Raw genomic sequence first — 26,899 nt, forward strand, 5'->3', positions numbered from 1 at the left:
TTTTTGTGGGAGAAATTAAATATATTTGTTACTGTGTAATTGTGCATTCTGAGTATAAAAACAATATTCTAATATATTTTACACACACGTATGTATGTATGTACTGTTTGTAGTGAATGTGACACTGAACAAAAAGGCCTCAGTCTTTATGATGAATGCAGAAGACATAATTTCCATCCATCACCGATGGATGGAAAATATGTGTAAATGTATGAATGTAAATGTATGAATGAATATAAAACACTGTGATGATCACAGTGTTTTATATTCAGCACAACAGCTGGTTCTTAGAAACGTCTGTTGATATGATGGTCTGTGTGTCATTTGAAAACAAATACAATTTTGAGTAGAAATAACATTGTTTTGAATGTAAAGTTTCATTATGCAGTAGGACTGAGGAGTTTTGCCGTGTGCACGTGTGTGAAAAATGTGTGTAAACAATCAAGAAAAACTGTAATAAGCATACGTTTTTTTCTTGTGCATACATCTGACAAACACTTGACACTGACTCCATAGGTACCCACTGGGTGGGTAATAGAAGAGCTTTGAAGATTTACTGGTGTATTTGCATATTACAGTGGATGAAATGGTTTTGCTGTAAAAGGCATCACTCAGATTTCTGCATGTTGTGCTCAGATGTAATGACACACACTGACCTGCAGGCTCTTCATTTCACCAGGATTTTGGGGTGTCAGTCATTTTTAAAACAATTCAAGCGACTCTGGTTTAATAAATTTCCTGTTGAATTTTTGTCTTTTCACTGAACACGACCTCGAGGGCTTTCAGAGGTCCTTGGAGCAGAGGTCCCCGAGGTACCGGACCACATCCATCATCCACCGTCACATCGCAACAGTTTTCAACAGTCTGTGTTTCTTATTTAATGATTCAAATTAAATCTTTATTATTCTCGTGTCATTTGAAGCTGCAGTGTGTGTGGTCGTTATAAATGTGACAGTGATGTGGTGGTGTGTCCCCCCCGCTTGCTGGGATAATGGTACGCTCCCCGCTGGCTCTGCTCTGCACCGAGCTGTTCCGGTCTTTCACTCTGTATTTTGGAGCGCGCTAAGCTGGAAGTGCGCAGGCTGGGTTTTGAATGGCACCTCTGGGACGCATCGCTCGTTCTTTGTTTCACATCCATCGCAAATTTACCGACTTCACATTCTGCGTGGGACTCATTATTTCAGTAACTTGGCGTAGCTGCTACACTGTGCGCAGCTCGAGGTTTGGAAAAGGATCATTTCAAACTTCTCGCCTTTATCCTGACTGAGATGTAGAATTTTGTCTACAGGAGGATGGTTTGGGGGTAGTTACACTGGGTTTGAGTTGGACTTTGGAGCGGTGTTTGAAGGATACGTACGGCTGAGAAACTTTTCCCTGCGGGAGGTCGAGGCGGCGTTCTGGTTTGGACGCGCGCGGTCTTTACGCACGGACTGCGCACAGAGTGTCTGCGGATTTAAACTCGCGGAATCCGAGACAGTGTCGGTATGATTTCTTTACTTTTCATCCTTGTGTTGGTTATATCCTGTGAATGCTGCCCGGATAAGTGTGTGTGCTCGTCACAAACCGGTAAAATGCCAAAATCAGGACTTGGACGCGATTCCGCATTCTTTACCGGACAATACCAAATCCTTTTTGTGACAGGAAACATCATTTCAAACATCAGCGTGAAGTCTTTTCCAGTCTGCCTGGAACTGTTAACAGAGCTGTATCTCAGTGGGAACGAGGTGGAGTTTGTGGACGACCTGGTGTTTGACAACTTGCCAAACCTTGTGCGTCTGGATCTGAGCAACAACAAAATCCAGACTTTCGGTGAGAACGCCTTCCCTGATGACAATAAACTACAGGTTTTAAACCTCAGCAGGTCGTTTCACAAGCAGAACCACTCTCTGAACGTGGCCCTAAGCTTTCTACAGAAGGGAAACCTGCACCAGCTCAGTGTCCTGGATCTGTCCAACAACGACCTGGTTTTTCTTCCAGACAACATGTTCACCAGCCTCTCCAACCTGCTCAACCTCAGCCTGCGGAACAGCTCCATCATCTCCAATCCAGAACGGCACACTGAAGGTGCCACGGCTACGTGACCTCGACCTGAGGGACAACAGTCTCACGGCACTGCCCGACACCACCCTGGCAGAGCTCAGCCTCAAACCTGATCTCCGCATTCGCCTGGGAGGGAACCCCTGGAGGTGCAACTGCTTCATCGATGACATGGTTGCGTGGCTGAAAAACTCCACTCAAGTCGTCGACATGCAGAACTTGACCTGTGCAGACCCAGAAGGCCTGAGGCACCAGCCCCTGCTCCAAGTCCAGCAGCCGCTGCTGAAGTGTTTCAGTGACATGGATGGTGTGCTGGAGACCTCTTATGTTTTTCTGGGGCTGGTGCTCGCTCTGATTGGTGTCGTATTCCTGCTGGTGCTCTACCTGAACAGAAAAGGCATCAAGAGGTGGATGTACAACATCCGGGATGCTTGTAGGGACCACATGGAAGGGTATCATTACAGGTACGAGATCAACTCAGACCCACGATTGGCCACCTGAGCATCAACTCAGATGTGTGAGTGAGGACTGGGACTCATAGTGAGAACAAAAAAGACTCTTCACTTTGAGATTTGCATGAGAGGTCTTCCTGTAGATGTCACAGCACCTTGTTAACCCCTTCATACCCTCAGCATGTCATCGACAGCATCCGATAGGTGTTGACTGCCCAGTGCTATTCAGACGATTAATATTAACAAAATGTTCTTTGAGGCGGGAAGGAGAGATCTGCTCTGTTTTTTGACTTTTGCTAGGTGATGGGGTATTGTCAAAGCCGTAGATCAAAGACGTGTCCTGCTGGTCGTTGCATCCTTATTATCTGCTGCACTGCTTGTTTGAGTTAGAAGCCTTTGTCGAATGGCTATAGTGTACATTGCATCGTTATCTATGCAGTAAGCTGATGTGATTGATTTCTCTTTGTGAAGATATTTAGCTCAATAAAATCCCACTGGACCGCTGGTGTCAGTCTCGACTAATAAGGGCCGGCGGAATGTGCTGTCAAGGTTTTTGTGGGCCACGGTGTACAGCACTGAGAGACAGATTTAAGCAGAGGCCAAATTCTTGAGGGGGAAAGATTATGTGAGCAGCACATTTCCAAAGTTGTGTGTGTGTGTGTGTGTGTGGGGGGGGGGGGGGGGGGGGGGTTCATTTGCCTCAATCATTTGATTCTCTTTCTTCAACGTTATTTTTATCATACCTCTGCCAACTGACAGGAGGTCAGTGGTTATTAGATCATGTGTGTCTTTTCCTGCAGGTGTCATTTTTTTAAAAAATAATGAAAAGATTTCACCAAAATTTTGGTCATAAACTGTTTTTAGTTGATACCTGCTTTAAAATTTTCTGAGAATATGCTTATGGGAAAACTTAGAACGCTGGCTCCATGTTTTACTCTGCGCACCAACCAGCTTTGAAGCATGGGATTTTAATTGGTTCCGTGTGTCTGTGAACAAGATGACTAAACAATGCTGGACAGATTTTCACCAAACTTGGTGTGAATATTATTTGGGATGATGATCTCAAGATGATTACTTTTGGAGAGAATTGGACAAAGGTCAAGGTCAACAAAAGCATGTTGTGGAAAACATTTCGACTATGTCTTCAACCAGTGGAGCTAGAGAGACGATCTAAAGCAGGGGTGCCCAAGTTCGGTCCTCGAGAGCCCCTTCCTGACACTCTTAGTTGTCGCCCTGCTCCAACACACCTGAATCCAATGAAAGGCTCATTAAAAGCCTGCTAACAAGTCTTTCATTTGATTCAGGTGGTTGGAGCAGGGAGACAACTAAGAGTGTCAGGAAGGTGTTGTGAAAGTGTCGTGACACGGACCCACAACAGGGGGCGTTAATGAACGGACAATGGATAAGCCAAAAAGTAACAATTTAATGTTGTGGAATCGCACAACAACGTACAGACAATAACAATATGGTGACTGTCAATCATACACCAGGTGACGTGTGGGCAGGCTCGACGATAGAAGACGCCTGGCGAGAGAAGAGCTGGATCCCCACACAGCTTCCAACACCAACGGAGCGGAAGAACACCGGAGCCGCCAAGCCCTGCGCCCCAGGTGGCCGCTGTCTTCAGCAGTCAGACCCGTTACTGCTGGCAGAGAACAGAGACAGTCCAGATGAGTGTGAGTTCGCACACTCAGTAATCCCACAGTCTGTATTAAGTAAAGGAGGGAAAACCTCCACCTCCAATCACACACACTCATGCAGCTCCTGGTCAACCACTTATCTGAGTTGGGGGTGTGAGGCGAAGCCGTCGCTGTCACACCAAACGCCAATCCTCCAGATAAGGAAACACTCCCAGGAAAACGGCTGCAAATAGAAGTTCAGGTTAAACACACACAGTGTCAGTCAGCAGAGAAATTACCTGAATGGTAGTTGATTTCTCGGCGAGGAGGTGGAGTTGCAGTCCGGTCTTTGTAGTGGTGGTGATGGGTGACAGCTTGTGTTGATTGATGACAGCTGTCACCTCCAGCAAAGCCAACGCCCTCTCGTGCTTTGAAGCCCGCACTTCAAGCAGGGCGCCATCTTGTGGTGGTGGGCCAGCAGTACCTCCTCTTCAGCGGCCCACACAACAGAAGGTGGCTCTCGAGGACCGAACTTGGGCACCCCTGAATTCTAAAGGGACTAGTTGTTGATTAATTGCACTGTGTAATTCATCAGCAAAATATCTGATTGGTATAAGTGGTGTCATGATAAACAGCCGGTCTGCTCTGTGTCAGTCTGATTCTGTCAAATCTCAGAAGCTAAGCAGTGCAGGATCTGGTTAGTACTTGGATGGGAGACCTCTTTGGAACACCAGCGGCTGTGTATGTTTCTCCAGGTAACACTGGAGTTGTGTCAGGAAGGGCATCCGGTGTAAAACTTGTGCCAAATACCAATGCGGATCTGGCTGTATCCACTGTGGAGACCCAGAACAAAACCAGGAGCAGCCGAATGAACAACAACAAAGTGGTGTCATGATAAAGTCATCAAAGAAAGTCATGCTTGTTCATAAAATACATTGTTCAGAATGTCTTTTTTTTTTTTAGATTTAGGAGAGAGAATAATAAATCTTTCAACAAAAAGTTGGAGGATTAAAGATACTGTCACCACGGGTTTTTCTTATCAGAATACTCGGGAAGCTTTTTCTACTCGAGCTATCGGACATATGGAGGACCTCTCAGAGTGCAGAACCTGCAGGGTTTGTGTCAGATGCCTTTCCTTTCTGTGATATTTCTCGGTGAGTTTTCTTGTCAAGGCTTTGTGCTGTTTGTTAACAGGAAGTCTCATGAATGGATTTCCATCAGATTTGATGGTGAGGTCAAATTTCACTCTAATGAAATTTGCATTTATTTCATGTAGTTATGTCAACCAGTCCTACAAAACACTGGTTGTTTAAGTGGTAAACAATATGAAATTAATTGTAGCAACTTGTTTTAAACAACCGCTTTTTTTTTTTTCTGGAACTGGTTGATATAACTGCTAAGTACATTTTTTTGGGCTTCTCCTTTGTGCTGATCCTGTTCCAGTCGGGCTGATCCTGGTCCAGATGGGCTGATCCTGGTCCAGTTGTGCGATCCTGGAGGAGTACTGACTTATCATGTTAAATTGTCATGATCAAAATCATAGCACCAAATACTGAGAACAATATATATATATAAAAGGGTCTAATCTGTTCATGGAAAATAATTCTTGATTTAAAAAAAAAAAAAGGGTCCAGGTGGAGTTGTAGGCTGACTGAACCGTGGCAAATCCTCACCTTGGTGCAAATTTTTAATTCAGTCCAAAGAAGGCAATAGTTGAAAATGGTTTTTGTCTCTTCAGTGGAAATGATGAACATAAAAAAAAATCTGCAACTAAATCCAGATCATCCAAACGTTGAATCACCTTCTCCAAAGAAAGCATCAGTAGAAAGACAGTCAGAGACCAAAATCTTCTCTTCTTTCCAGCGTGGTTCTTAGCAGGGTTTGTCTACAGAGATTGAAAATTAATAAATAAATTTGTTGCACAGCATCCAAACTTTTATTTGGAATTTACGCAAAATTTGACACATTCATAGACATTAGAAAAATAAAATGCCTGGATTTTTTTTTTCATAAATATTTATGCAATATTTACTGGGGAATTTAAAAAAAAGTTAGTGCCCATTCTCACATGTTAGAGAAAATGACTTTTCAAACAATCTGGATTCAACTCTTGATCCAAATCTGCTCCGATCTACACAGGTTCTTCTTGGCTCATGCCTCTGCTCGTTCTCCTCGTGTTATAAAAAAAACAGCTGTCCCGTGGTGGCACAGCTAAGCTAAAAGTTACCTTTGATAAGGGCTAATCTTTTGTAAAGTTATGTCACTGTCGCACCCTGACCATTTGTCCAGTGTATGCTGACAGTCTCGTTTCCACCGAGTGCTTCAGGTCGGTTCAGTCTGGCTTGGTTTGCATCTCTATCGGCAGCAGAACCCTATTGTTTGACAGGTGGAGCACTTAAATATTAATGAGCAGGTCATTGAGCACACGCACGGTGTAGTGTGGCATCTCCACTCCACATGGGGGCAAAACAGACTAATTTGCTATTTTATTATATTTCGTTTTATTTTTGACTTGATGGATCGTGGGATTTATTTTCATCACATGCAGGACTGCTGATGAGTCGACTGATGGCTGTGATAAACGCTGCCATGAATGAATGATGCGCTGTGACTCTTTAAACCTTTAAGCGCTGGTCACAGTCTGATCGGTCCCCCCATTGACAGATTGGTCCCTCCGTCTGATCAGACTGGGCTGCAAATGGCCCAATAGAGTTTGTGCAAACCAAGAAACAGTCATGAAAAACCCATTTATCACTTTACGAGTTCTCCTCACAAACACTGTGTTAAACCGTACGTCAAATGGAACCTTATTTCAGCCAGCAGTGAGGTTAAGTTGATTAAATGTCTGCTATTTCAGTGTCAAATGTGGCTCCGCGCTCACCTGCAGCGACGGTTTTAATCTCCTTGGTGGTTTGCGAAAGTTGAGCAGAGGACATGCCGTTGGATTTTTTATCTGCAGGTAACGACAGCAGCCAACGGTCATCTTCTCGCCAGTTTACTTCCTGCTGTTAATTAAAAAAAAATAATAATTTGCTCCTCTGTGAATTCCCCAAAATAATGTGTGTGAGCTGTAGCCAGCTGACAGACTTCACAGCGACACCGGCGCCAACAGACACAAGCTCACTGTCAGACTTTCAGAGCCGTCAACAGCTGCTGAAGCGTAGCAGATGTTCATTGCTTCACGGCACATGCAGATGAAGGCAAATTGTGACTCTATCTCAGGGGTGCTGAGGTGTTAACAGAAACCAGAACAATTGGCTTTGCTCTTTATCTGACTCTGTTTTTGGGGAACCAGCATCCCAGAAAGTGTTTTCTGTCTGGTTAACTACAGATCCATCTGCCGTATGAGGTTTAAGTGGATTCAGATCGATAATGAGAGGTTTATCAATACAAACTGACGATGGATAAAAATGACTGAATGATATACACCTCCGTGCACATGGCGCCGTCTCTAACATGAAGCATCTAAAAGCTGCTCTTTCATAACCTGCTGCTGCTTTGAAATTTGCTGTGCAGTATTGTTGCATAAAATTTCAGCGCAGTTTTCCAGACAGCAACACAACCTGAGTTTTCTATTTCAGTATATTTAAAAACAAAGCACATTATGGCGTGTTGGTGGAAGAGGCTACGTCTGACTGTCGGTCTGTTAGCAGGATTAAAAAACACTTTAGAATAACTGAAGGCCGTGAATGATTTATTCAGCATTTGTAAGCTGTTATGTCGGTGCTGTGGTCATCCTTTATAAAACATTGTTCATGCTTTCATTCTCATCAGTAAGTCATAGTTATACATGTTTTATTCCAATACTGTAATTCATGAGCAACTGAGACGTTTTTAATGGTTCATTAACTTCACCATGTGAGCTCATCTAAAGTGACAACTTACAAATAACTTGCAAAGGTTAACAGTACTGAAGGACATGGTGTATTAACAAGCGTCCGGGATGAAAATCAGCACCTCCAAATCCGAGGCCATGGTTCTCAATCGGAAAAAGGTGCTTTGCCCTCTTCAGGTTGGTGGAGTGTCCTCGCCTCAAGTGGAGGAGTTTAAGTATCTCGGGGTCTTGTTCACGAGTGAGGGACGGATGGAGCGTGAGATCGATAGACGGATCGGTGCAGCATCTGCAGTGATGCGGTCGCTGTATCGGACTGTCGTGGTGAAGAGAGAGCTGAGTAGGGGGGCAAAGCTCTCGATTTACTGATTGATCTACGTTCCGATCCTCACCTATGGTCATGAGATTTGGCTCATGACCAAAAGAACGAGGATTGCAAGTACAAGCGGCCGAGATGAGTTTCCTCCGCAGGGTGGCTGGGCGCTCCCTTAGAGATAGGGTGAGGAGCTCCGTCACTTGGGAGGAGCTCGGAGTCGAGTTGCTGCTCCTCCACGTCGAAAGGAGTCAGTTGAGGTGGCTCGGGCATCTTTTCCGGATGCCCCCTGGACGCCTCGCTGGAGAGGTGTTCCGGGCATGTCCCATTGGGAGGAGGCCCCGGGGAAGACCCAGGACACGCTGGAGGGACTATATCTCTCGGCTGGCTTGGGAACGCATTGGGGTTCCCCTGGAGGAGCTTGGGGAGGTGTGTGTGGATCGGGAGGTCTGGGCGGCTTTGCTGGAGCTGCTGCCACCCGTGAGCCGACTCCGGATAAAGCGGAAGAAAATGGATGGATGGAAAGAGGAGAATTAACTCATGGTATTTTAGTCATCTACAGTAACAGTCATCTAGAGCATCTATAATTAATTACAGGATTTAACGGGTGAAACATGACACGTGACTATATAATAGCGCTAAAAACTCCAATGTAGACGCTGCCCTTGGTCAGGGGCAGAAGAAAGGAGCAGACCCTAAATAAGCATGTCTTTGATCTGAACACATCCAGCACACAAACAACACATCCAGCACATTTGATACGTTCCACCCATGCATAAAAACAGTTACATAATAAATACAAATGCATAGTCAACAAAATCATACCAGCATCTCAGTGCAAATTCAGCATCACATGACCTTAAACTATCTTTTCTGTCCAGCCTGAGCCGTCTGCTCATTTGTGAGCTTCACTGACAGTGGGATAAACGAGTGCTTGTATCAGTTCTATTTCTATATTTACACAGAGGAACTCTGTACCTCCTTCCCGAGTTAAGTAAAATATTTTCAGAACGCAGTACATGAGGTGCATCCCATAAAATATTGTCTGAAGTCTGAGAACTGGTTGTTCAGACATATCTTGGGGAGTTACAGGTAACACCACACCAATGATTTTGCAAGCTATTTTCTCAAATTCAGTATTTGAGTTTTGATTTAACCGTTAAATTGCCAAACTAGCTGGTAATACTGAACCGTAACACACAGTCAATAGTTGCTGTATAGAAAATCAAGATAATATTCCTATGTACACCAAACAATCTCAGTTGATAGAGAAGTGGGCAGGTGCTGGTGGACTCGGGCACAAACACTTGACACTTGCGTGTGCCATCTTAAGCTGGTATCAGTGTGACACCCCCAGATATTTGCATGAATCCACTTCTTCAATGTTACGTCCATGTATCCGCGACCAAACTACAGTCCCCAGTAAACCCGGGGTCCACCAGCATCTCCACTGTGTTATTCGTGTTACCAGAAACAAAGCATTTGTAACTGAGTTAGTCACTTAGTAATAATGTTAGTAACTTAGTAATAAGGCCTTTATAAGTCATAAGATGCTTATTAGCATTATTATGTGATAACACTATGCAGGTGTTAATAATCACAATTGTTACATAATTGGTCATTCATATTTACCTAAAAGCAACATGTCAGGAAATGTACATCATCCTTTCCTGTATAAGTTCATCTGTTAGCTGATTTGTTAGTGTGACAGAGGCCAGCAGGAGGCGCTGTGCATGTGGTAGCCAATAGGCCTCACTGCCCCCAACACACCTAAAGGATACTCTAGCCACTCAGCCTAGAGGTTTTTAGCCGACTGGTCAGAGCGTCCGCCTCCCATGCTGGAGGTCGCGTGTCCGAGGGGAGGAGTCACAATCACAACCCAGAGCAGCCGCTACACGAGCAAGATTAAAAACATACTTCGGTAACAGATTATATTAAGATCCATGTTACTGAGTAATAAGGCTCTCATAAGTCTTTATAAGAGGATCATTAACATTATGTATTATCAAAATATTCAGTGTTTTGCAGTTGTGAATCTCACGCCGTCTCGCGGTCCGTGACTCATGTGAGAGGTCGGTTTCAGCCGAGTTTGGTGTCAGGAGGTGAGCACTCACAGTGTAAACAAATCTCATGAAGTATGGACAGTAAGACAACATCTGGGCACAGCAGAAGTCCATCACAGGTGCTGCACCTCCCCTAGAAAATCCTCTCAACTTGGGAGAGCGTATAATCATGATGATCGCCCATGAACTCGCTAAATTAAGGCCATCCACATCCTCGCTTCGCCATTGTTTACATGTGCAGTGAGACAGCGGAACTCTGCTGGCACTGCGGTGCATTCTGGGAAGCGCAGCCGGCCGCCAGGGGCATTATGGGAAATGTTGAAACACCGAATATAAGCATTCGTAACAGGATAATCAACATGTTTATTGTTAAATAATTAGTCATTCACATTCACCTAAACAATCTCATTAGTGCTGCCTTCACGTGTCAGCATAGAATAGCCGTCACATCACTTCTTATAACGCAACTGTTGCAGCAGACTGTAGGTGACAACGTGAGGTGCGTCAATTTTCAGGCAACGATTTGGACAGTAATTTACTTCACTGAAAGACACAACAGATTTTTAATCCTTTGCACAGCATTAGATTAAAACAGGAAGGTGCAGCTCAGATGGCCACTTCAAAATGGATCATCAGCACGATGGACAGCTCGGCTTCAGGAGCTCTTAATAGCATGCACACTTCTAGTATCACAAGTTGCTTTGTGAAACCTGCATAAAAATCAAAATGCTGCAGTTATGCTGGTAGAAACCACTTCACTTGTCCAGATTTTTATCAGTTGAAACTGAAGTGATGGTGCAAGGAATCACATAGAGGTGGTGGAAACCTGCGGCCGATGTGTCATAAATGTGGTAAACTCTGAAAAAATGCATTAACAATGGAATGCAGTCTTCTACAATGTGGCATGAACGTACCATAGTCACAGCACAAATGCAGAAAGAAAGGCTTTAGTGAGAACTCCAGTGATGTAGCAAGAATGTAATGACAAAAGAGTAAGAACACCCTTTGTACTACATTAATGAAGTCACTACTAAGATTTAGTTGCATCGTTACTATGTCAATGCTGTCGTTAGTAGCAATGGAGAAACCGAAGCTTTTCCAACCACTGAATCAATATGAAGTCATTGTGTTGAAATGGTTCAGTGTTTTGAAGCATTTAATACAATTAAATATAGTGACATCTGATGGCCAGTCTTCAACATAGCACTTGCATGTAACAATAAAGGACAAGGTGTCATGGAACAGTAAGGCTCTGTTACATATGTTTAATAATAAAGATTCGATGTGCTTGTTGAAACGTTTGACTTTTTTCTTTTAAAGAAACCCCAATTACAATGAAGTTGGAATGTTGGGTAAAATGTAAATAAAAACAGAATACAATAATTTGCAAATCCTCTTCAACCTATATTCAATTGAATACCCACAAAGACAAGATATTTAAACGATAAACTTTATTGTTTTTGAGCAAAATATGTGTTCATTTCAAATGGGGGCCTGCAACATGTTTCAAAAAAGCTGGGACAGTGTAGTTACCACTGTGTTACATCAACTTTCCTTCTAACACACTCAATAAGCGTTTGGGAACTGAGGACACTAATGGTTGAAGCTTTTGTAGGTGGAATTCTTTCCCCGACCTTCAGTTGTTCAACAGTCCGGGGTCTCCGTTGTTGGATTTTGCTTCATAATGCCCACACATTTCAATGGGTGACAGGTCTGGACTGCAGGCAGGCAGTCTAGTACCCGCACTCTTTACTATGAAGGCCACGCTGTTGTAACACGTGCAGGGGAGGTGATGGTCTAGTGGTTAAGGTGTTGGCTTGAGTCCAGAAGATCATGGGTTCAAATCCCCGCCTGACTGGAAAAATCACTAAGGGCCCTTGGGCAAGGCCTTTAATCCCCTATTGCTCCCGGTGTGTAGCGAGCGCCTTGTATGGCAGCACCCTGACATCGGGGTGAATGTGAGGCATTATTGTAAAGCGCTATATAAAAATGCAGTCCAGAATGTGGCTTGGCATTGTCTTGCTGAAATAAGCAGGGACGTCCCTGAAAAGACATTGCTTGGATGGCACCATGTGTTGCTCAAAAACCTGGATGTACCTTTCAGCATTGATGGTGCCATCACAGATGTGTAAGTGCCATGGGCACTACACACCCCCATATCATCACAGATGCTGACTTTTGAACTTTGTGCTGGTAACAATCTAGATAGTATTTTTCCTCTTTTGTCCGGAGGACATGACGTCCATGATTTCCAAAAACAATCTGAAATGTGGACTCATCAGACCACAGCACACTTTACACTTTGTGTCTGTCCATTTCAAATAAGCTCAGGCCCAGAGAAGGCGGCGGCGTTTCTGGATGTTGTTGATGTATGGGGTTTCGCTTTGCATGGTAGAGTTTTAACTTGCACTTGTAGATTGTAGCGACGAACTGTGTTAACTGACAATGGTTTGAGCCCATGCGGTTAAGATCCTTTACATAATGATGTTGGTTTTTAATGCAGTGCCGGCTGAGGGATCAAAGGTCACACGCATTCAATGTTGGTTTTCGGCCTTGCTGCTTACGTGTAGAAAGTTCTCCAGATTCTCTGAATCTTCTGATTATATTATGGATTGTAGATGATGGAATCCCTATATTCCTTGCAATCGAACGTTGAGAAACATTGTTCTTAAACTGTTGGATATTTTTTCACGCAGTTGTTCACAAAGTAGTGATCCTCACCCCATCTTTGCTTGTGAATGGCTGAGTCTTTTGGGATGCTCCTTTTCAAATCAAATCAATTTATTTATATAGCGCCAAATCACAACAAACAGTTGCCCCAAGGCGCTTTATATTGCAAGGCAAAAGCCATACAATAATTACAGAAAAAACCCCAACGGTCAAAACGACCCCCTATGAGCAAGCACTTGGCGACAGTGGGAAGGAAAAACTCCCTTTTAACAGGAAGAAACCTCCAGCAGAACCAGGCTCAGGGAGGTGGCAGTCTTCTGCTGGGACTGGTTGGGGCGGAGGGAGAGAACCAGGAAAAAGACAGGCTGTGGAAGAGAGCAGAGATCAATCACTAATGATTAAATGCAGAGTGGTGCATACAGAGCAAAAAGAGAAAGAAACACTCAGTGCATCATGGGAACCCCCCAGCAGTCCAAGTCTATAGCAGCATAACTAAGGGATGGTTCAGGGTCACCTGATCCAGCCTAACTATAAGCTTTAGCAAAAAGGAAAGTTTTAAGCCTAATCTTAAAAGTAAAGCTTTTATACCCAAAACTCAATTAGTGTCCTCACTTCCCAAATGCTTATTGAGTGTTGTTAGAAGGAAAGGTGATAGATATAAGGTAGATATAAATTGAGAAATGCTTGTACAACTAGGGACTGTTATGACCATAGCTGCACAAAAATGAGGGGATTTGGGGCATCAAAAGTTTTTTATTTAAAAACAAGATAATTTCAGTGGTGTTGGATTTGAGTCATCCTCTTCATTACTATCTCTCCAGTTTTGGAGAAGACCCTCTCACATGGTACAGACGTCAGTGGCATATGGGGATGGATTTTGTCCAGGTTGTAAAGAGTTGGATAAACAACTGCCTCCATCCTCCCTATCTCTCCTTTCCTCACACTCTCAAACACTCACTACAGACTATCACACAAACACTTTCTAATGTTCTCACACTCACTTTACACTGCTCCACTAACTATTAATCTTTCTCTGTATGTGTACTTAATGTGTAAGTGGCATAGTGTAAACCAGTGTGTATAGTGCCTGAATGTCTGTGTTTCAAAGTTAGTGTATAAATGTATGATGGATTATCTAATCTATTTCACCCAAATCTCTGGTTGTGAATCGGTGAAACTATTGTCATAACACACGCCAAATCTCTCCTCCTCTCAAAAAACTCAATGAGTACAGAGGGACTGTGCCCTTTTATAAGCACTATGAGAGTTTCACATCTCTGTGACACGTCGTCGATACACGTGTGACGTAACCAAGCTTCATTTGGGGAGTCGCATGATTTTTCTGAGTGAAGCGAGGCACCAAAATATCTTGCAATGACATATCTGCTTTGAAAGACATTTACTGTGGCCAGCCGTCTGTTTCAAGCGTAACGTCACTAGTAGTTACTACGTCAGTAAGTTCTTACTGCTTCCCGATTTCACCACGTCTTCACCACATTTTATTTATTTTGTTAAACATGTCCAATGTTTAGAGAAGACCATAGCATGTTCTTATCTGTTTCTACTGCATTCCTACAATGTTGTACAAGCTCTTACTGCACCCACCCAATTTTTGGAGGACTTAATTGGAATGTTGCTGAATGTGACAGGGTTTTACAGATAAACTTAACACTTTTCATTGGATGCAGGAATCAGTACTTTGTAATCCCCTTTGCAGACTTACCTTGAGCAGTGACAGGAGACAGTGAATCTGTCCGTAGAAGGCGCTGCGGTGTAGAGCAGTCCATCCAGATTCTTTATCTTTCACCATCAGGTCTGCATTCTTACTCTCCAGCAGCCATTCCAACAGAGCCTTTTTCCCCAGCGAGGCAGCCAGGTGCAGGGCTGTACGACCAAACACGTCCTTCAGGGTGGCTGCACTGTGGCAGTACGAAGTCAAGAAGGCCTTCAGCTGCCCCTCAGAGCCACGCGTTATTGCCGCCACAACATCGTTTGCATGCTGCAGTGAGCGACATTTGGGCATACAGTCTGGCGCTGCCAGACTCCTCCTCACCTCCATCCAGGTATTGCCAAAAAATCTCCTTCCTTCCTTCCGCAAGCACAAGTCTTCGGACAGCCCACCCCCACAATCACAATAAACTCAAAGTAACAAAAACTGGTTGGAAACAAACCAAAATATTTCTAAAAAACATAACAGGGCTGCACTCGAAGAAGAAAGCTGCAAAAGGGAGAGAAAAAAATGTCATCAAGGTCAAGATGGTTGTGGAGGCTAGAATTGTGCTTGTGTTGAGGTTCCACTGCACCCTAGCGACCCCAGAGCTTTCTGTAACTTGTTTCAGGTCCACCATGTCGACCACCACGACAACAACCTAAGGTTCTCACAGCATACACTGGCAATCAAGAATTGAATAAATACAAAAAAAAATCTATGTGCTTCTTTTTTTATACAAAAGTTGTACATATCAGTTGATTGCAAAAATCTTTTTTTTTCTGCTGTACAGTCATTACATAATTTACAAAAGGCCAATAATTTCAACAGTCCTCTGACCTTCTTCAGCACTCTATCAACCTGAGGGGAAAGGGTCCCCCCACCCCCCCCCACAAATCTCAGCTCCTTTTTCAAGACTCCATAATTGTAGAGTGTACCTGAGGAATAAGATTAGATTATTAGTTAGAGCCAGAGTAAAAAAAAAAAGAATACTTTTAGACTATGAATTTCATATTTAAAATACATTTAAAACAAACATGACCATTAACAATATTCCCACAAATAAATACTATTTTGTGACATTTTGTAAACTTCAAGATTTGTAAAGTAACAATCATTCAAGCAAATGAGAATAATCATTAATTGTATGCATTACTATTATTAATTCATTATTAACCATATTCAGAACTTTAGGTGACCACAATATGGAGAAAGCAATTGCCATGGGGTCCAGGAACCCCAAAAGTCCTGAACAGGTTAAAAGCCCCACGTAAGACATGAAAACTACAACTGCTAAAAAACAAACTTTACAATCCAATGTTGTATGGTATGAAGCAAAAATGCACAAGCAACAGGCTGCACGATGTTATATTTACCTCAGAGGGATGAGATCACGTATCATAATAATAATAAGGAAGCCTGGTACGTTTAAAGTTCAGCAGTTTCCACTCATATTCTTTCGGATAATGTGCTATTTTAACAACGAAGGTTTAGACAGCCTGAAGCAGTAACGGGTCCCGAGCAGAATAATATTTCTGTTCATTTTCAAAGTTCACTTTCATGACAGTTTCAACATGTTACAGGACGCTAACAGCTAAGCTAGCTGGGCAGCTAGTGCTAGCTAGCCTACTGACACATCACCGCGGATAGCGTTAGCCGCTAAAATGAAGGTAGTTACAGCGACTTCTTACTTGACGCTAGTTAAAGAAAAAAGAAGACATGTCTTCAGCAACATCAACAACGTAAGTCCACTGCAACATTACGATACATGCGATAGAACGACTCGATAACGGTTTCTTTTTTTTGTTTTGTTTTAATCGCTTCTGCGAGTCTGCAGATTAGTAAACCAGCAACAACATCAAGACGTATGATTGGGCGAAAGCGTGTGTATCCTAAATCTGATTAGCTGATTCGTGTCCCGTGACCTATGTTACATATTATATTATATTATATTATATTATATTATTATATTGTATTATATTGTGCTGTGCTATACAATACAATAATATACTAACACTGTGTCTCATCACTGTAGATTTATATGTCTTGGTTTTTGGACAATTGAACAGATTGAAGAAGTAATTAGAAGACATCACATCAGTCTATAATTAAAATTAATTTAATTATTTCATTTAAAAAAATGACATTTTCACTGCAGAGTAAGCAATTAGCCAAACAAGTGAAAAATGTATCTCCACAGAAACAGAGTTTTGTGCTGTTTAGTACTTCTGTTGGGTTGTTGATTGTGGCAAAATAACTAAATAACTAACACGAATGATCAGAATAAGTTGCTGCATGTGCTGTATGTTAGAATGTTTTGTGTTCTTTCTGTTTGCAAGCATTTTCTCAATTTGCAAGATGCTTTTTGATGAAACTACCTCTTGCTAAATTGATGCACATGTTTTCTGAATTTATGTTTTCTGCATTTGTTCATGTTGTCTAAACTGAGTTGCACTTGGCTTCAGAACATCTCTGGATCCCCCAGAAAGAGTTAGAGGAGGAGAGGGAAGTGTGGGATGAGCTGCTTTGTCTATTTAGTCCATGAGCCAGTCATCAATTTTGACCTAACTGGTACCACTTAAGGTGAAGACACAACACTTAAGGTCCTTTTCCATTACACAGATCCAGCACTACTCAGCTCAACTCGACTCGGCTCTACTTGGTTTAGTTCCAGGTGCGTCTTTTTCCACTACAAAGACAAATCCAGCCTCAGTGTATCATGGCCTACACAAAAATGTAGTAGCACCATCCCAGGGTGGCAGCTGCAGCCAGCTCGGGGTCATTGAAGAATTACACAGTGGTCAAGATGTGAAACTGCTCCAATCATGTTGAAAACTATACTACCTTATTTGTCTGATCATAACAATTCCAACAAGGTATAGTTTGGACTATCTATGACTGAATGTTATGGAGTTATTGGTTAAAAACAGCAGAAATGGTAACAAATCTCAGTGTCAGTTTATACGGGTGACAAAAGCTAAAGTTGCTCCAATTTCATTAAAAAAATATGCAAATTATTTTTTGAAATAAAAGGATTAATAATTGGATGTTTGGTCTCCAAGTAAAGGCCAAACAAGGTCGATGTCCATTGGATTCTATGACGTGTGACATATGTTACCCTGTAACATGATAACTAAACATGACAGATGGTGCAAACTATTCCTATTGACCCAAACAATAATTTGCATAAGACTTGTCTACATATGAGTCCTTGGGTGTTATGAACATAACACCCAAGGACTCATACAGTTGTGCTCAAAAGTTTACATACCCTGGCAGAATGTTTTTGCTTTTTTGGTCATTTTTAAGAGAATATGAATGACAACACAAAAACTTTTTTTTCACTCATGGTTAGTGGTTGGGTGAAGCCATTTATTGTCAAACAGCTGTGTTTCCTCTTTTTAAATCAAAATGACAAAAGAACTACCCAAATGACCCTGATCCAAAGTTTCCATCCCCCTGTTCTTAATACTGTGTGTTGCCCCCTTTAACATCACTGACAGCTTGGAGTCTTTTGTGGTGGTTGTGGACGAGGCTCTCTGATGGTGAAGCTGCCACTGAATATGTTTTGGACTTTATTTACATCAATTACAAAGAAATACAAACAGTATGACACTTTATGGTAAATCTGCATGGAGTAGACAGTTCTCAAAAACAGTGACTGTGCAAGAAGGAGAAGAGTGAGGAAAGCCACCAACAGACCCAGACAACCCAGGAGAAGTTATAGCCTTACGTGGCTGTGACTGGAGAAATTGTGCACAGTGCAAGCTTTGCGTTTTGTATCACTACTCTTAGCTTCATAGTCAAGTAGAACAGAGAAGGATTTTCTTTCACCAAAACAGATCAAATCAAGGCTTGTATCTCAGATGTACCTTCTGGCAATTTGTAGCTAAACTTTCAGGTCATCTTTTTAAGAAAACCCTCCTCTGTACCACTTCATCATGAAGATGGATAACTGGTGATACACTCCAGAGGTGTTATCAGGTTACAAAAACTGCATTTTTCATGTTAGAAGGTTTTATTTCTCACTATCTTTTACATAATTTATGAGAAACATGTTAGATTTACACAGAAACGTCACAGTTTCAGAGCATGTTCTGCCATGCTGGAGGATGGGCCAGAGTGAGACAAGCCAGCTTTCTACTCTGATTGGCTGCCACTGTGTGCTTCCCATAATGCCTTGCACAAGTCTGGGGAAGCCCCCACATGATATATGACGTCACCGTCAGACTGTATTGGTGTCAACCATCACTGTCGTAATTAGTTCAAGTCCGTCTGTTCTTTTCATATTTTACCCTTCAGGGGAAGTAGAACAGAGTAAATTTTGATTGTATTGTTAATGCCATTTTATTAATCCACTATTTAAAAGCTAATAAGGCTTTAAAGGCTTTCTCTTATTGTGCCCCTGTTCTGTAGAATGATCTCCCTGCATCAATAAAACATTCAGATTCTGTGGAGACTTTCAAGTCCAGATTTAAGATGCACTTATCTTCACCTTTCATATGGCAACATACTGGTATAGTATGTTACTATGCTTTTTACTGATTTTAATTCATTTTATTAGGAAATGGAGCGTGCCGCGGCCTCAACTTTACCCAATTGTGGGTCTTTTAGTGAAGTTTAGGGCTAGTGGCCGGTGATCACCTTAGTTTTTCTTGTTGCTTAATGCTGACAAATTATACTGTATTTGTTGTCTTTCTGATGTTTGATTGTTTTTTTCTCTCTGTTTAAGGTGCGACTCCACCAGAGATGGGTGGTGCTACTTCCTGCAACCCTCCCATCCTGGGCACCAGCATAGACGCCAAACATTTCCTGTGTATTCGTATTGTTATTGTTGTTGGTAAGTTGTGTCTGTATCATGACCCAAGCAGAGGGTCACCCTTTGAGTCTGGTCTGCTTGAGGTTTACTTCCCTCAAATCATCAGAGGGAGTTTTTCTTACCACTGTCACCTGTGTTCTTGCTCTGGGGGTTGGTAAGGTTAGATCTTACTTGTGTGAAGCAGCTTGAGGCAACTTTGTTGTGATTGGTGCTATAGACTTTCATTCTACCAGAATAAAAAAAAATTGGTGCTTACCTTCCTCTGGTCCAAAACACTGTATCCAACCATCTGTACTCCATCCATCCATCCATCCATCCATCCATCTGACTACTGCTCTATATTTTCTGTGCTCCATGGAGCTCCCAATAGGTAGACATGGGCTCTATTCCTGGCATGATTCCTAATCATGCCACCTGCCTGTGTCCTTGACCAAGACACTTCATCTGCATTGTCTTGGTCCACCCAGCTGTGCATGGCACCAGCCTTGATTGGGAAGTAATCTGGACTGGTGTCCTTTCCCGGGAGAGTTGTAGACTCTGATCCACTTCACACACCTTTACCAGTGGGCTTCAGAGCCTGTAGGACTTACTGTTTCTTCTCTTCTTCTATTTGAGGATTGACCAAATTAGCCCTTTTTCCACCATGTTTTATAAAAATATGTGTAATTACCATGTAAGTAGGTTTTTTCAGTGTCAAAGTGGACCTGGTGTGGATCTGCACACCAGCTCTTAATTTTTTTTATTGTTTTACAGTAATGTCCCAACAATACTGTAAATACACCATATACAGCCCTTCATGTCATCATACTTACATCTGTGTGTGTGTCTGTGAGAGAGAGAGAGAGAGAAAGAGAAAGAGAGAGAGAGAATGACTGTCATGATTCTGAGCTTTTGTATTATGTTTGGTTCTGATTTATTCTGCTTAGTTTAGTTTTGATTTGGTTTTCTGTCTGTGCATTTTCCCTTGTTGGGTTTTTTCCTGTTTGGGCTTTGTCTTTCCCTATCTCTCTTCTTTGTCCCTCTTGGTGCTTGGTGATGAGCGGTGCACACTGTCTGAGCCACACCCTGTTCTGGAGTTTCCACACACCTGTTCCAATCTGTAGCTCATCACCAGGGTGTATTGAAGCTTCACTGTTGTGGCTGGGGTGCCTGGCGTGCCTGGCTGGCTTTTGTTTGTCTTCTGTTTTCTGTCTTCTGTTTTTCCTTCCAGGTGGCATGCGTTCAGGACTGAGTGGCTGTGTGGCTGAGTTATTAGGACCTCACCCTGATCACCTGAGGCTGGTCATGTGCAGCTCGTCAGGACTCACAGCTGTGGTGCATCTTTATGGATTGTGGGCATGGTTGCATTTAAGTCTGGAGTACACAGTGTGTAGTGGCCAGAGACTCGACCTTGTGACCAGACGGGTGAGATCGACGTCTAGAGAACCATCTCATCATCATGGATGCAGAGACTGTACCAGGTTTGATGCCATGGTCAGTGAAAGAGGAGGGGGTGAGGTCTCACGCTCGTCAGCACACTTCCTGAGGTACTTTAGGTTTTTGTGACTAACATGAGTACAGTCAGTAAATGTGGTGTCCCTCACACCTATTATATTGAGCTGTTATGTTAGTCGTTTAATCAGCTTCCACTGCAGTGGAGAATTGAACTGGGTGTTCCATGCCTGCAGGGTGGGAAGCTGATTGGTGATTAAGCCAGGAAGTGTTTGCTGTTTATGTACACCTTTGAGTGGTCTCTCTGTGTGTGGAGTGGTGGACTCACATGATGGTTTCTTCTTTCACAGACTCGGTTGGTCGCGGCCACCTGGGGGGTGTCGGCAGGGTCCTTGGGTCCGAACTGTTCTGGCTCTGGACCGTTTGTGCTGCTGGGAGCGCACCATTCTTCCACCTCGCCAGACCGCGCACTTATTTGTTAGTAATTTAGCACTCACTGTTATGTTATTAAATTCTGTTATCCTTTGACCCGTGCTCCGTTTCCTTTATGCTGGGTCCTACCTCAAACGCTGCTCGGTTCTCCGACTGCGTCCGACACATAACATTCACAGGTTGCACTCATTCTCCGCCAGATTGTTGTGCCTTGTGCCTGCACTTCCAGCGCTGATTTCTGTGTTTCCTAGTCCTGCTACCACGTTGTATTTTGACCACCTGCCTCTTCATACTGACCACACCTTGTGCTTGATGCTTTGGATTTGTTTGCTTATCTTGGACTGCCTTGCAGTGTACTGGACCCCACCGAATATTTCAGTAAACGTTTTTACTAACCAGAGCTGTTTGGTTTAAAAGTTCTGCAATTGCGTCCAGACATCTCTGTCCATCAAACCTGATAATGGCACTTCATTAACAAAACATGGTAGACACTTGAGACATACACCATAGGTACTCCCTGTGGTTTAAATGAGCAGATAACTTTTTAGGCTTATTTAGTGCATGTGTTAGCACATTAATGAGAGTTAAAGGGTTTTTGTTGTGAACATAATATCTCATGAAGAATACAAGGTGAGCTCAATACTTTTAGGGTTGTTTTGCGTATTACAGTTTTTCACAATTGTTTACACACAAATCCTGGTACAATGACTACAACAAGTAACTTGTGCACCAAAACCCCCTGAACCGACTCTGATCAGCTACCAGCACAGTTCCTGCTTTACACTCAAACTGCAGTTGTAAAACACATTTTTTTCAAAACACTACACATAATTCTCTGCATTTTGAACAATTTTTATGAAGAAAATATCTTGTTTTCACAGGGAACATGTCATTTAAAATTCTGAAGTTAATTGTCCAACTGTGCACACTGACTCATCACATGGGCAAACACCTTGTCTCACAGTTTTACTAAAGCAATCAGAGCTCCAGCAGAAAAGGGCAACAGGTGAGTTCCTCTGTTTTGGAGCGATGGGTGGCATCACTGCAAAACAGAGCCAGAGGAGCAAGAGGAAAAGGATGAGGGCGGAAAGGACGAGGACAGCTTTGGATCGTAATCTCTGATGAGATCCGAGACACTCTGGTTGACTGTGTGGTCAAACAACGAGGGAGTTAAAGAATACAGCCAAATCTGAGCAGGTACACTGTCGCATTCATCATGAAATGAGAACAGGTAAGAAATCTACTCTTACTCGAAAACTGCAGTACTGCATATCAATACAGTACTCAGCAAGTACAGTAGTACAGTACTGCCTGTGGACTGTTCTGTCAGACTGTAAAAATAAAGTATGTTTCAAGCATTTGGGAAATGTATTCCTACACAGTATTTACAGTATTTTGCTATTTGTATTGCAGAACTGAAAGATTACCTACACAAGGTGGTCAGGAAGGTCTTCTGTCTGCCCACCCACACTTTGTAGTTCTTTATCTCCCTCCATATTCTCCATATTGTGTGTGTGCAGCTTTGTGTCAGTTGGGATGTACACTCTTTTTGTGGGAGAAATTAAATATATTTGTTACTGTGTAATTGTGCATTCTGAGTATAAAAACAATATTCTAATATATTTTACACACACGTATGTATGTATGTACTGTTTGTAGTGAATGTGACACTGAACAAAAAGGCCTCAGTCTTTATGATGAATGCAGAAGACATAATTTCCATCCATCACCGATGGATGGAAAATATGTGTAAATGTATGAATGTAAATGTATGAATGAATATAAAACACTGTGATGATCACAGTGTTTTATATTCAGCACAACAGCTGGTTCTTAGAAACGTCTGTTGATATGATGGTCTGTGTGTCATTTGAAAACAAAATACAATTTTGAGTAGAAATAACATTGTTTTGAATGTAAAGTTTCATTATGCAGTAGGACTGAGGAGTTTTGCCGTGTGCACGTGTGTGAAAATGTGTGTAAACAATCAAGAAAAACTGTAATAAGCATACGTTTTTTTCTTGTGCATACATCTGACAAACACTTGACACTGACTCCATAGGTACCCACTGGGTGGGTAATAGAAGAGCTTTGAAGATTTACTGGTGTATTTGCATATTACAGTGGATGAAATGGTTTTGCTGTAAAAGGCATCACTCAGATTTCTGCATGTTGTGCTCAGATGTAATGACACACACTGACCTGCAGGCTCTTCATTTCACCAGGATTTTGGGGTGTCAGTCATTTTTAAAACAATTCAAGCGACTCTGGTTTAATAAATTTCCTGTTGAATTTTTGTCTTTTCACTGAACACGACCTCGAGGGCTTTCAGAGGTCCTTGGAGCAGAGGTCCCCGAGGTACCGGACCACATCATCATCCACCGTCACATCGCAACAGTTTTCAACAGTCTGTGTTTCTTATTTAATGATTCAAATTAAATCTTTATTATTCTCGTGTCATTTGAAGCTGCAGTGTGTGTGGTCGTTATAAATGTGACAGTGATGTGGTGGTGTGTCCCCCCGCTTTGCTGGGATAATGGTACGCTCCCCGCTGGCTCTGCTCTGCACCGAGCTGTTCCGGTCTTTCACTCTGTATTTTGGAGCGCGCTAAGCTGGAAGTGCGCAGGCTGGGTTTTGAATGGCACCTCTGGGACGCATCGCTCGTTCTTTGTTTCACATCCATCGCAAATTTACCGACTTCACATTCTGCGTGGGACTCATTTATTTCAGTAACTTGGCGTAGCTGCTACACTGTGCGCAGCTCGAGGTTTGGAAAAGGATCATTTCAAACTTCTCGCCTTTATCCTGACTGAGATGTAGAATTTGTCTACAGGAGGATGGTTTGGGGGTAGTTACACTGGGTTTGAGTTGGACTTTGGAGCGGTGTTTGAAGGATACGTACGGCTGAGAAACTTTTCCCTGCGGGAGGTCGAGGCGGCGTTCTGGTTTGGACGCGCGCGGTCTTTACGCACGGACTGCGCACAGAGTGTCTGCGGATTTAAACTCGCGGAAATCCGAGACAGTTTCGGTATGATTTCTTTACTTTTCATCCTTGTGTTGGTTATATCCTGTGAATGCTGCCCGGATAAGTGTGTGTGCTCGTCACAAACCGTAAAATGCCAAAATCAGGACTTGGACGCGATTCCGCATTCTTTACCGGACAATACCAAAATCCTTTTTGTGACAGGAAACATCATTTCAAACATCAGCGTGAAGTCTTTTCCAGTCTGCCTGGAACTGTTAACAGAGCTGTATCTCAGTGGGAACGAGGTGGAGTTTGTGGACGACCTGGTGTTTGACAACTTGCCAAACCTTGTGCGTCTGGATCTGAGCAACAACAAAATCCAGACTTTCGGTGAGAACGCCTTCCCTGATGACAATAAACTACAGGTTTTAAACCTCAGCAGGTCGTTTCACAAGCAGAACCACTCTCTGAACGTGGCCCTAAGCTTTCTACAGAAGGGAAACCTGCACCAGCTCAGTGTCCTGGATCTGTCCAACAACGACCTGGTTTTTCTTCCAGACAACATGTTCACCAGCCTCTCCAACCTGCTCAACCTCAGCCTGCGGAACAGCTCCATCATCTCCATCCAGAACGGCACACTGAAGGTGCCACGGCTACGTGACCTCGACCTGAGGGACAACAGTCTCACGGCACTGCCCGACACCACCCTGGCAGAGCTCAGCCTCAAACCTGATCTCCGCATTCGCCTGGGAGGGAACCCCTGGAGGTGCAACTGCTTCATCGATGACATGGTTGCGTGGCTGAAAAACTCCACTCAAGTCGTCGACATGCAGAACTTGACCTGTGCAGACCCAGAAGGCCTGAGGCACCAGCCCCTGCTCCAAGTCCAGCAGCCGCTGCTGAAGTGTTTCAGTGACATGGATGGTGTGCTGGAGACCTCTTATGTTTTTCTGGGGCTGGTGCTCGCTCTGATTGGTGTCGTATTCCTGCTGGTGCTCTACCTGAACAGAAAAGGCATCAAGAGGTGGATGTACAACATCCGGGATGCTTGTAGGGACCACATGGAAGGGTATCATTACAGGTACGAGATCAACTCAGACCCACGATTGGCCAACCTGAGCATCAACTCAGATGTGTGAGTGAGGACTGGGACATCATAGTGAGAACAAAAAAGACTCTTCACTTTGAGATTTGCATGAGAGTCTTCCTGTAGATGTCACAGCACCTTGTTAACCCCTTCATACCCTCAGCATGTCATCGACAGCATCCGATAGGTGTGACTGCCCAGTGCTATTCAGACGATTAATATTAACAAAATGTTCTTTGAGGCGGGAAGGAGAGATCTGCTCTGTTTTTTGACTTTTGCTAGGTGATGGGGTATTGTCAAAGCCGTAGATCAAAGACGTGTCCTGCTGGTCGTTGCATCCTTATTATCTGCTGCACTGCTTGTTTGAGTTAGAAGCCTTTGTCGAATGGCTATAGTGTACATTGCATCGTTATCTATGCAGTAAGCTGATGTGATTGATTTCTCTTTGTGAAGATATTTAGCTCAATAAAATCCCACTGGACCGCTGGTGTCAGTCTCGACTAATAAGGGCCGGCGGAATGTGCTGTCAAGGTTTTTGTGGGCCACGGTGTAACAGCACTGAGAGACAAGATTTAAGCAGAGGCCAAATTCTTGAGGGGGAAAGATTATGTGAGCAGCACATTTCCAAAGTTGTGTGTGTGTGTGTGTGTGTGGGGGGGGGGGGGGGGGGGGGTCATTTGCCTCAATCATTTGATTCTCTTTCTTCAACGTTATTTTTATCATACCTCTGCCAACTGACAGGAGGTCAGTGGTTATTAGATCATGTGTGTCTTTTCCTGCAGGTGTCATTTTTTTAAAAAATAATGAAAAGATTTCACCAAAATTTTGGTCATAAACTGTTTTTAGTTGATACCTGCTTTAAAATTTTTCTGAGAATATGCTTATGGGAAAACTTAGAACGCTGGCTCCATGTTTTACTCTGCGCACCAACCAAGCTTTGAAGCATGGGATTTTAATTGGTTCCGTGTGTCTGTGAACAAGATGACTAAACAATGGCTGGACAGATTTTCACCAAACTTGGTGTGAATATTATTTGGGATGATGATCTCAAGATGATTACTTTTGGAGAGAATTGGACAAAGGTCAAGGTCAACAAAAGCATGTTGTGGAAAACATTTTCGACTATGTCTTCAACCAGTGGAGCTAGAGAGACGATCTAAAGCAGGGGTGCCCAAGTTCGGTCCTCGAGAGCCACCTTCCTGACACTCTTAGTTGTCGCCCTGCTCCAACACACCTGAATCCAATGAAAGGCTCATTAAAAGCCTGCTAACAAGTCTTTCATTTGATTCAGGTGTGTTGGAGCAGGGAGACAACTAAGAGTGTCAGGAAGGTGTTGTGAAAGTGTCGTGACACGGACCCACAACAGGGGGCGTTAATGAACGGACAATGGATAAGCCAAAAAGTAACAATTTAATGTTGTGAATCGCACAACAACGTACAGACAATAACAATATGGTGACTGTCAATCATA

The 26,899-nt window shown here is 43.1% G+C and overlaps 2 protein-coding genes across 2 annotated transcripts; both read left to right on the forward strand.

The window, feature by feature from the left end:
• Positions 1-1,456: 1,456 nt before the first annotated feature.
• Positions 1,457-2,993, forward strand: LOC117514821 (trophoblast glycoprotein-like). The gene is given in 5 exon segments (XM_034175416.1): positions 1,457-1,565; positions 1,567-1,624; positions 1,627-2,042; positions 2,044-2,530; positions 2,533-2,993. Coding segments are annotated over 5 exon segments (1,068 nt in total). The 5' UTR covers positions 1,457-1,484; the 3' UTR covers positions 2,559-2,993.
• An 8,846-nt stretch (positions 2,994-11,839) lies between these two features.
• LOC117514822 (trophoblast glycoprotein-like) lies at positions 11,840-25,914 on the forward strand. Its single transcript, XM_034175417.1, has 3 exons — positions 11,840-11,844; positions 23,721-23,725; positions 24,400-25,914. The coding sequence occupies exon 3, from the start codon at positions 24,407-24,409 to the stop codon at positions 25,478-25,480; it is 1,074 nt and encodes a 357-aa protein (XP_034031308.1). The 5' UTR covers positions 11,840-11,844; positions 23,721-23,725; positions 24,400-24,406; the 3' UTR covers positions 25,481-25,914.
• Positions 25,915-26,899: the final 985 nt, after the last annotated feature.

The sequence above is a fragment of the Thalassophryne amazonica genome, chromosome 7, assembly GCF_902500255.1.
Source record: "Thalassophryne amazonica chromosome 7, fThaAma1.1, whole genome shotgun sequence".
Classification (NCBI taxonomy): domain Eukaryota; kingdom Metazoa; phylum Chordata; class Actinopteri; order Batrachoidiformes; family Batrachoididae; genus Thalassophryne; species Thalassophryne amazonica.

What these genes read in the sequence shown, in the direction of transcription:
- LOC117514822 (XM_034175417.1), top strand. Translation starts at nt 24,407, where the DNA reads ATGATTTCTTTACTTTTCATCCTTGTGTTGGTTATATCCTGTGAATGC.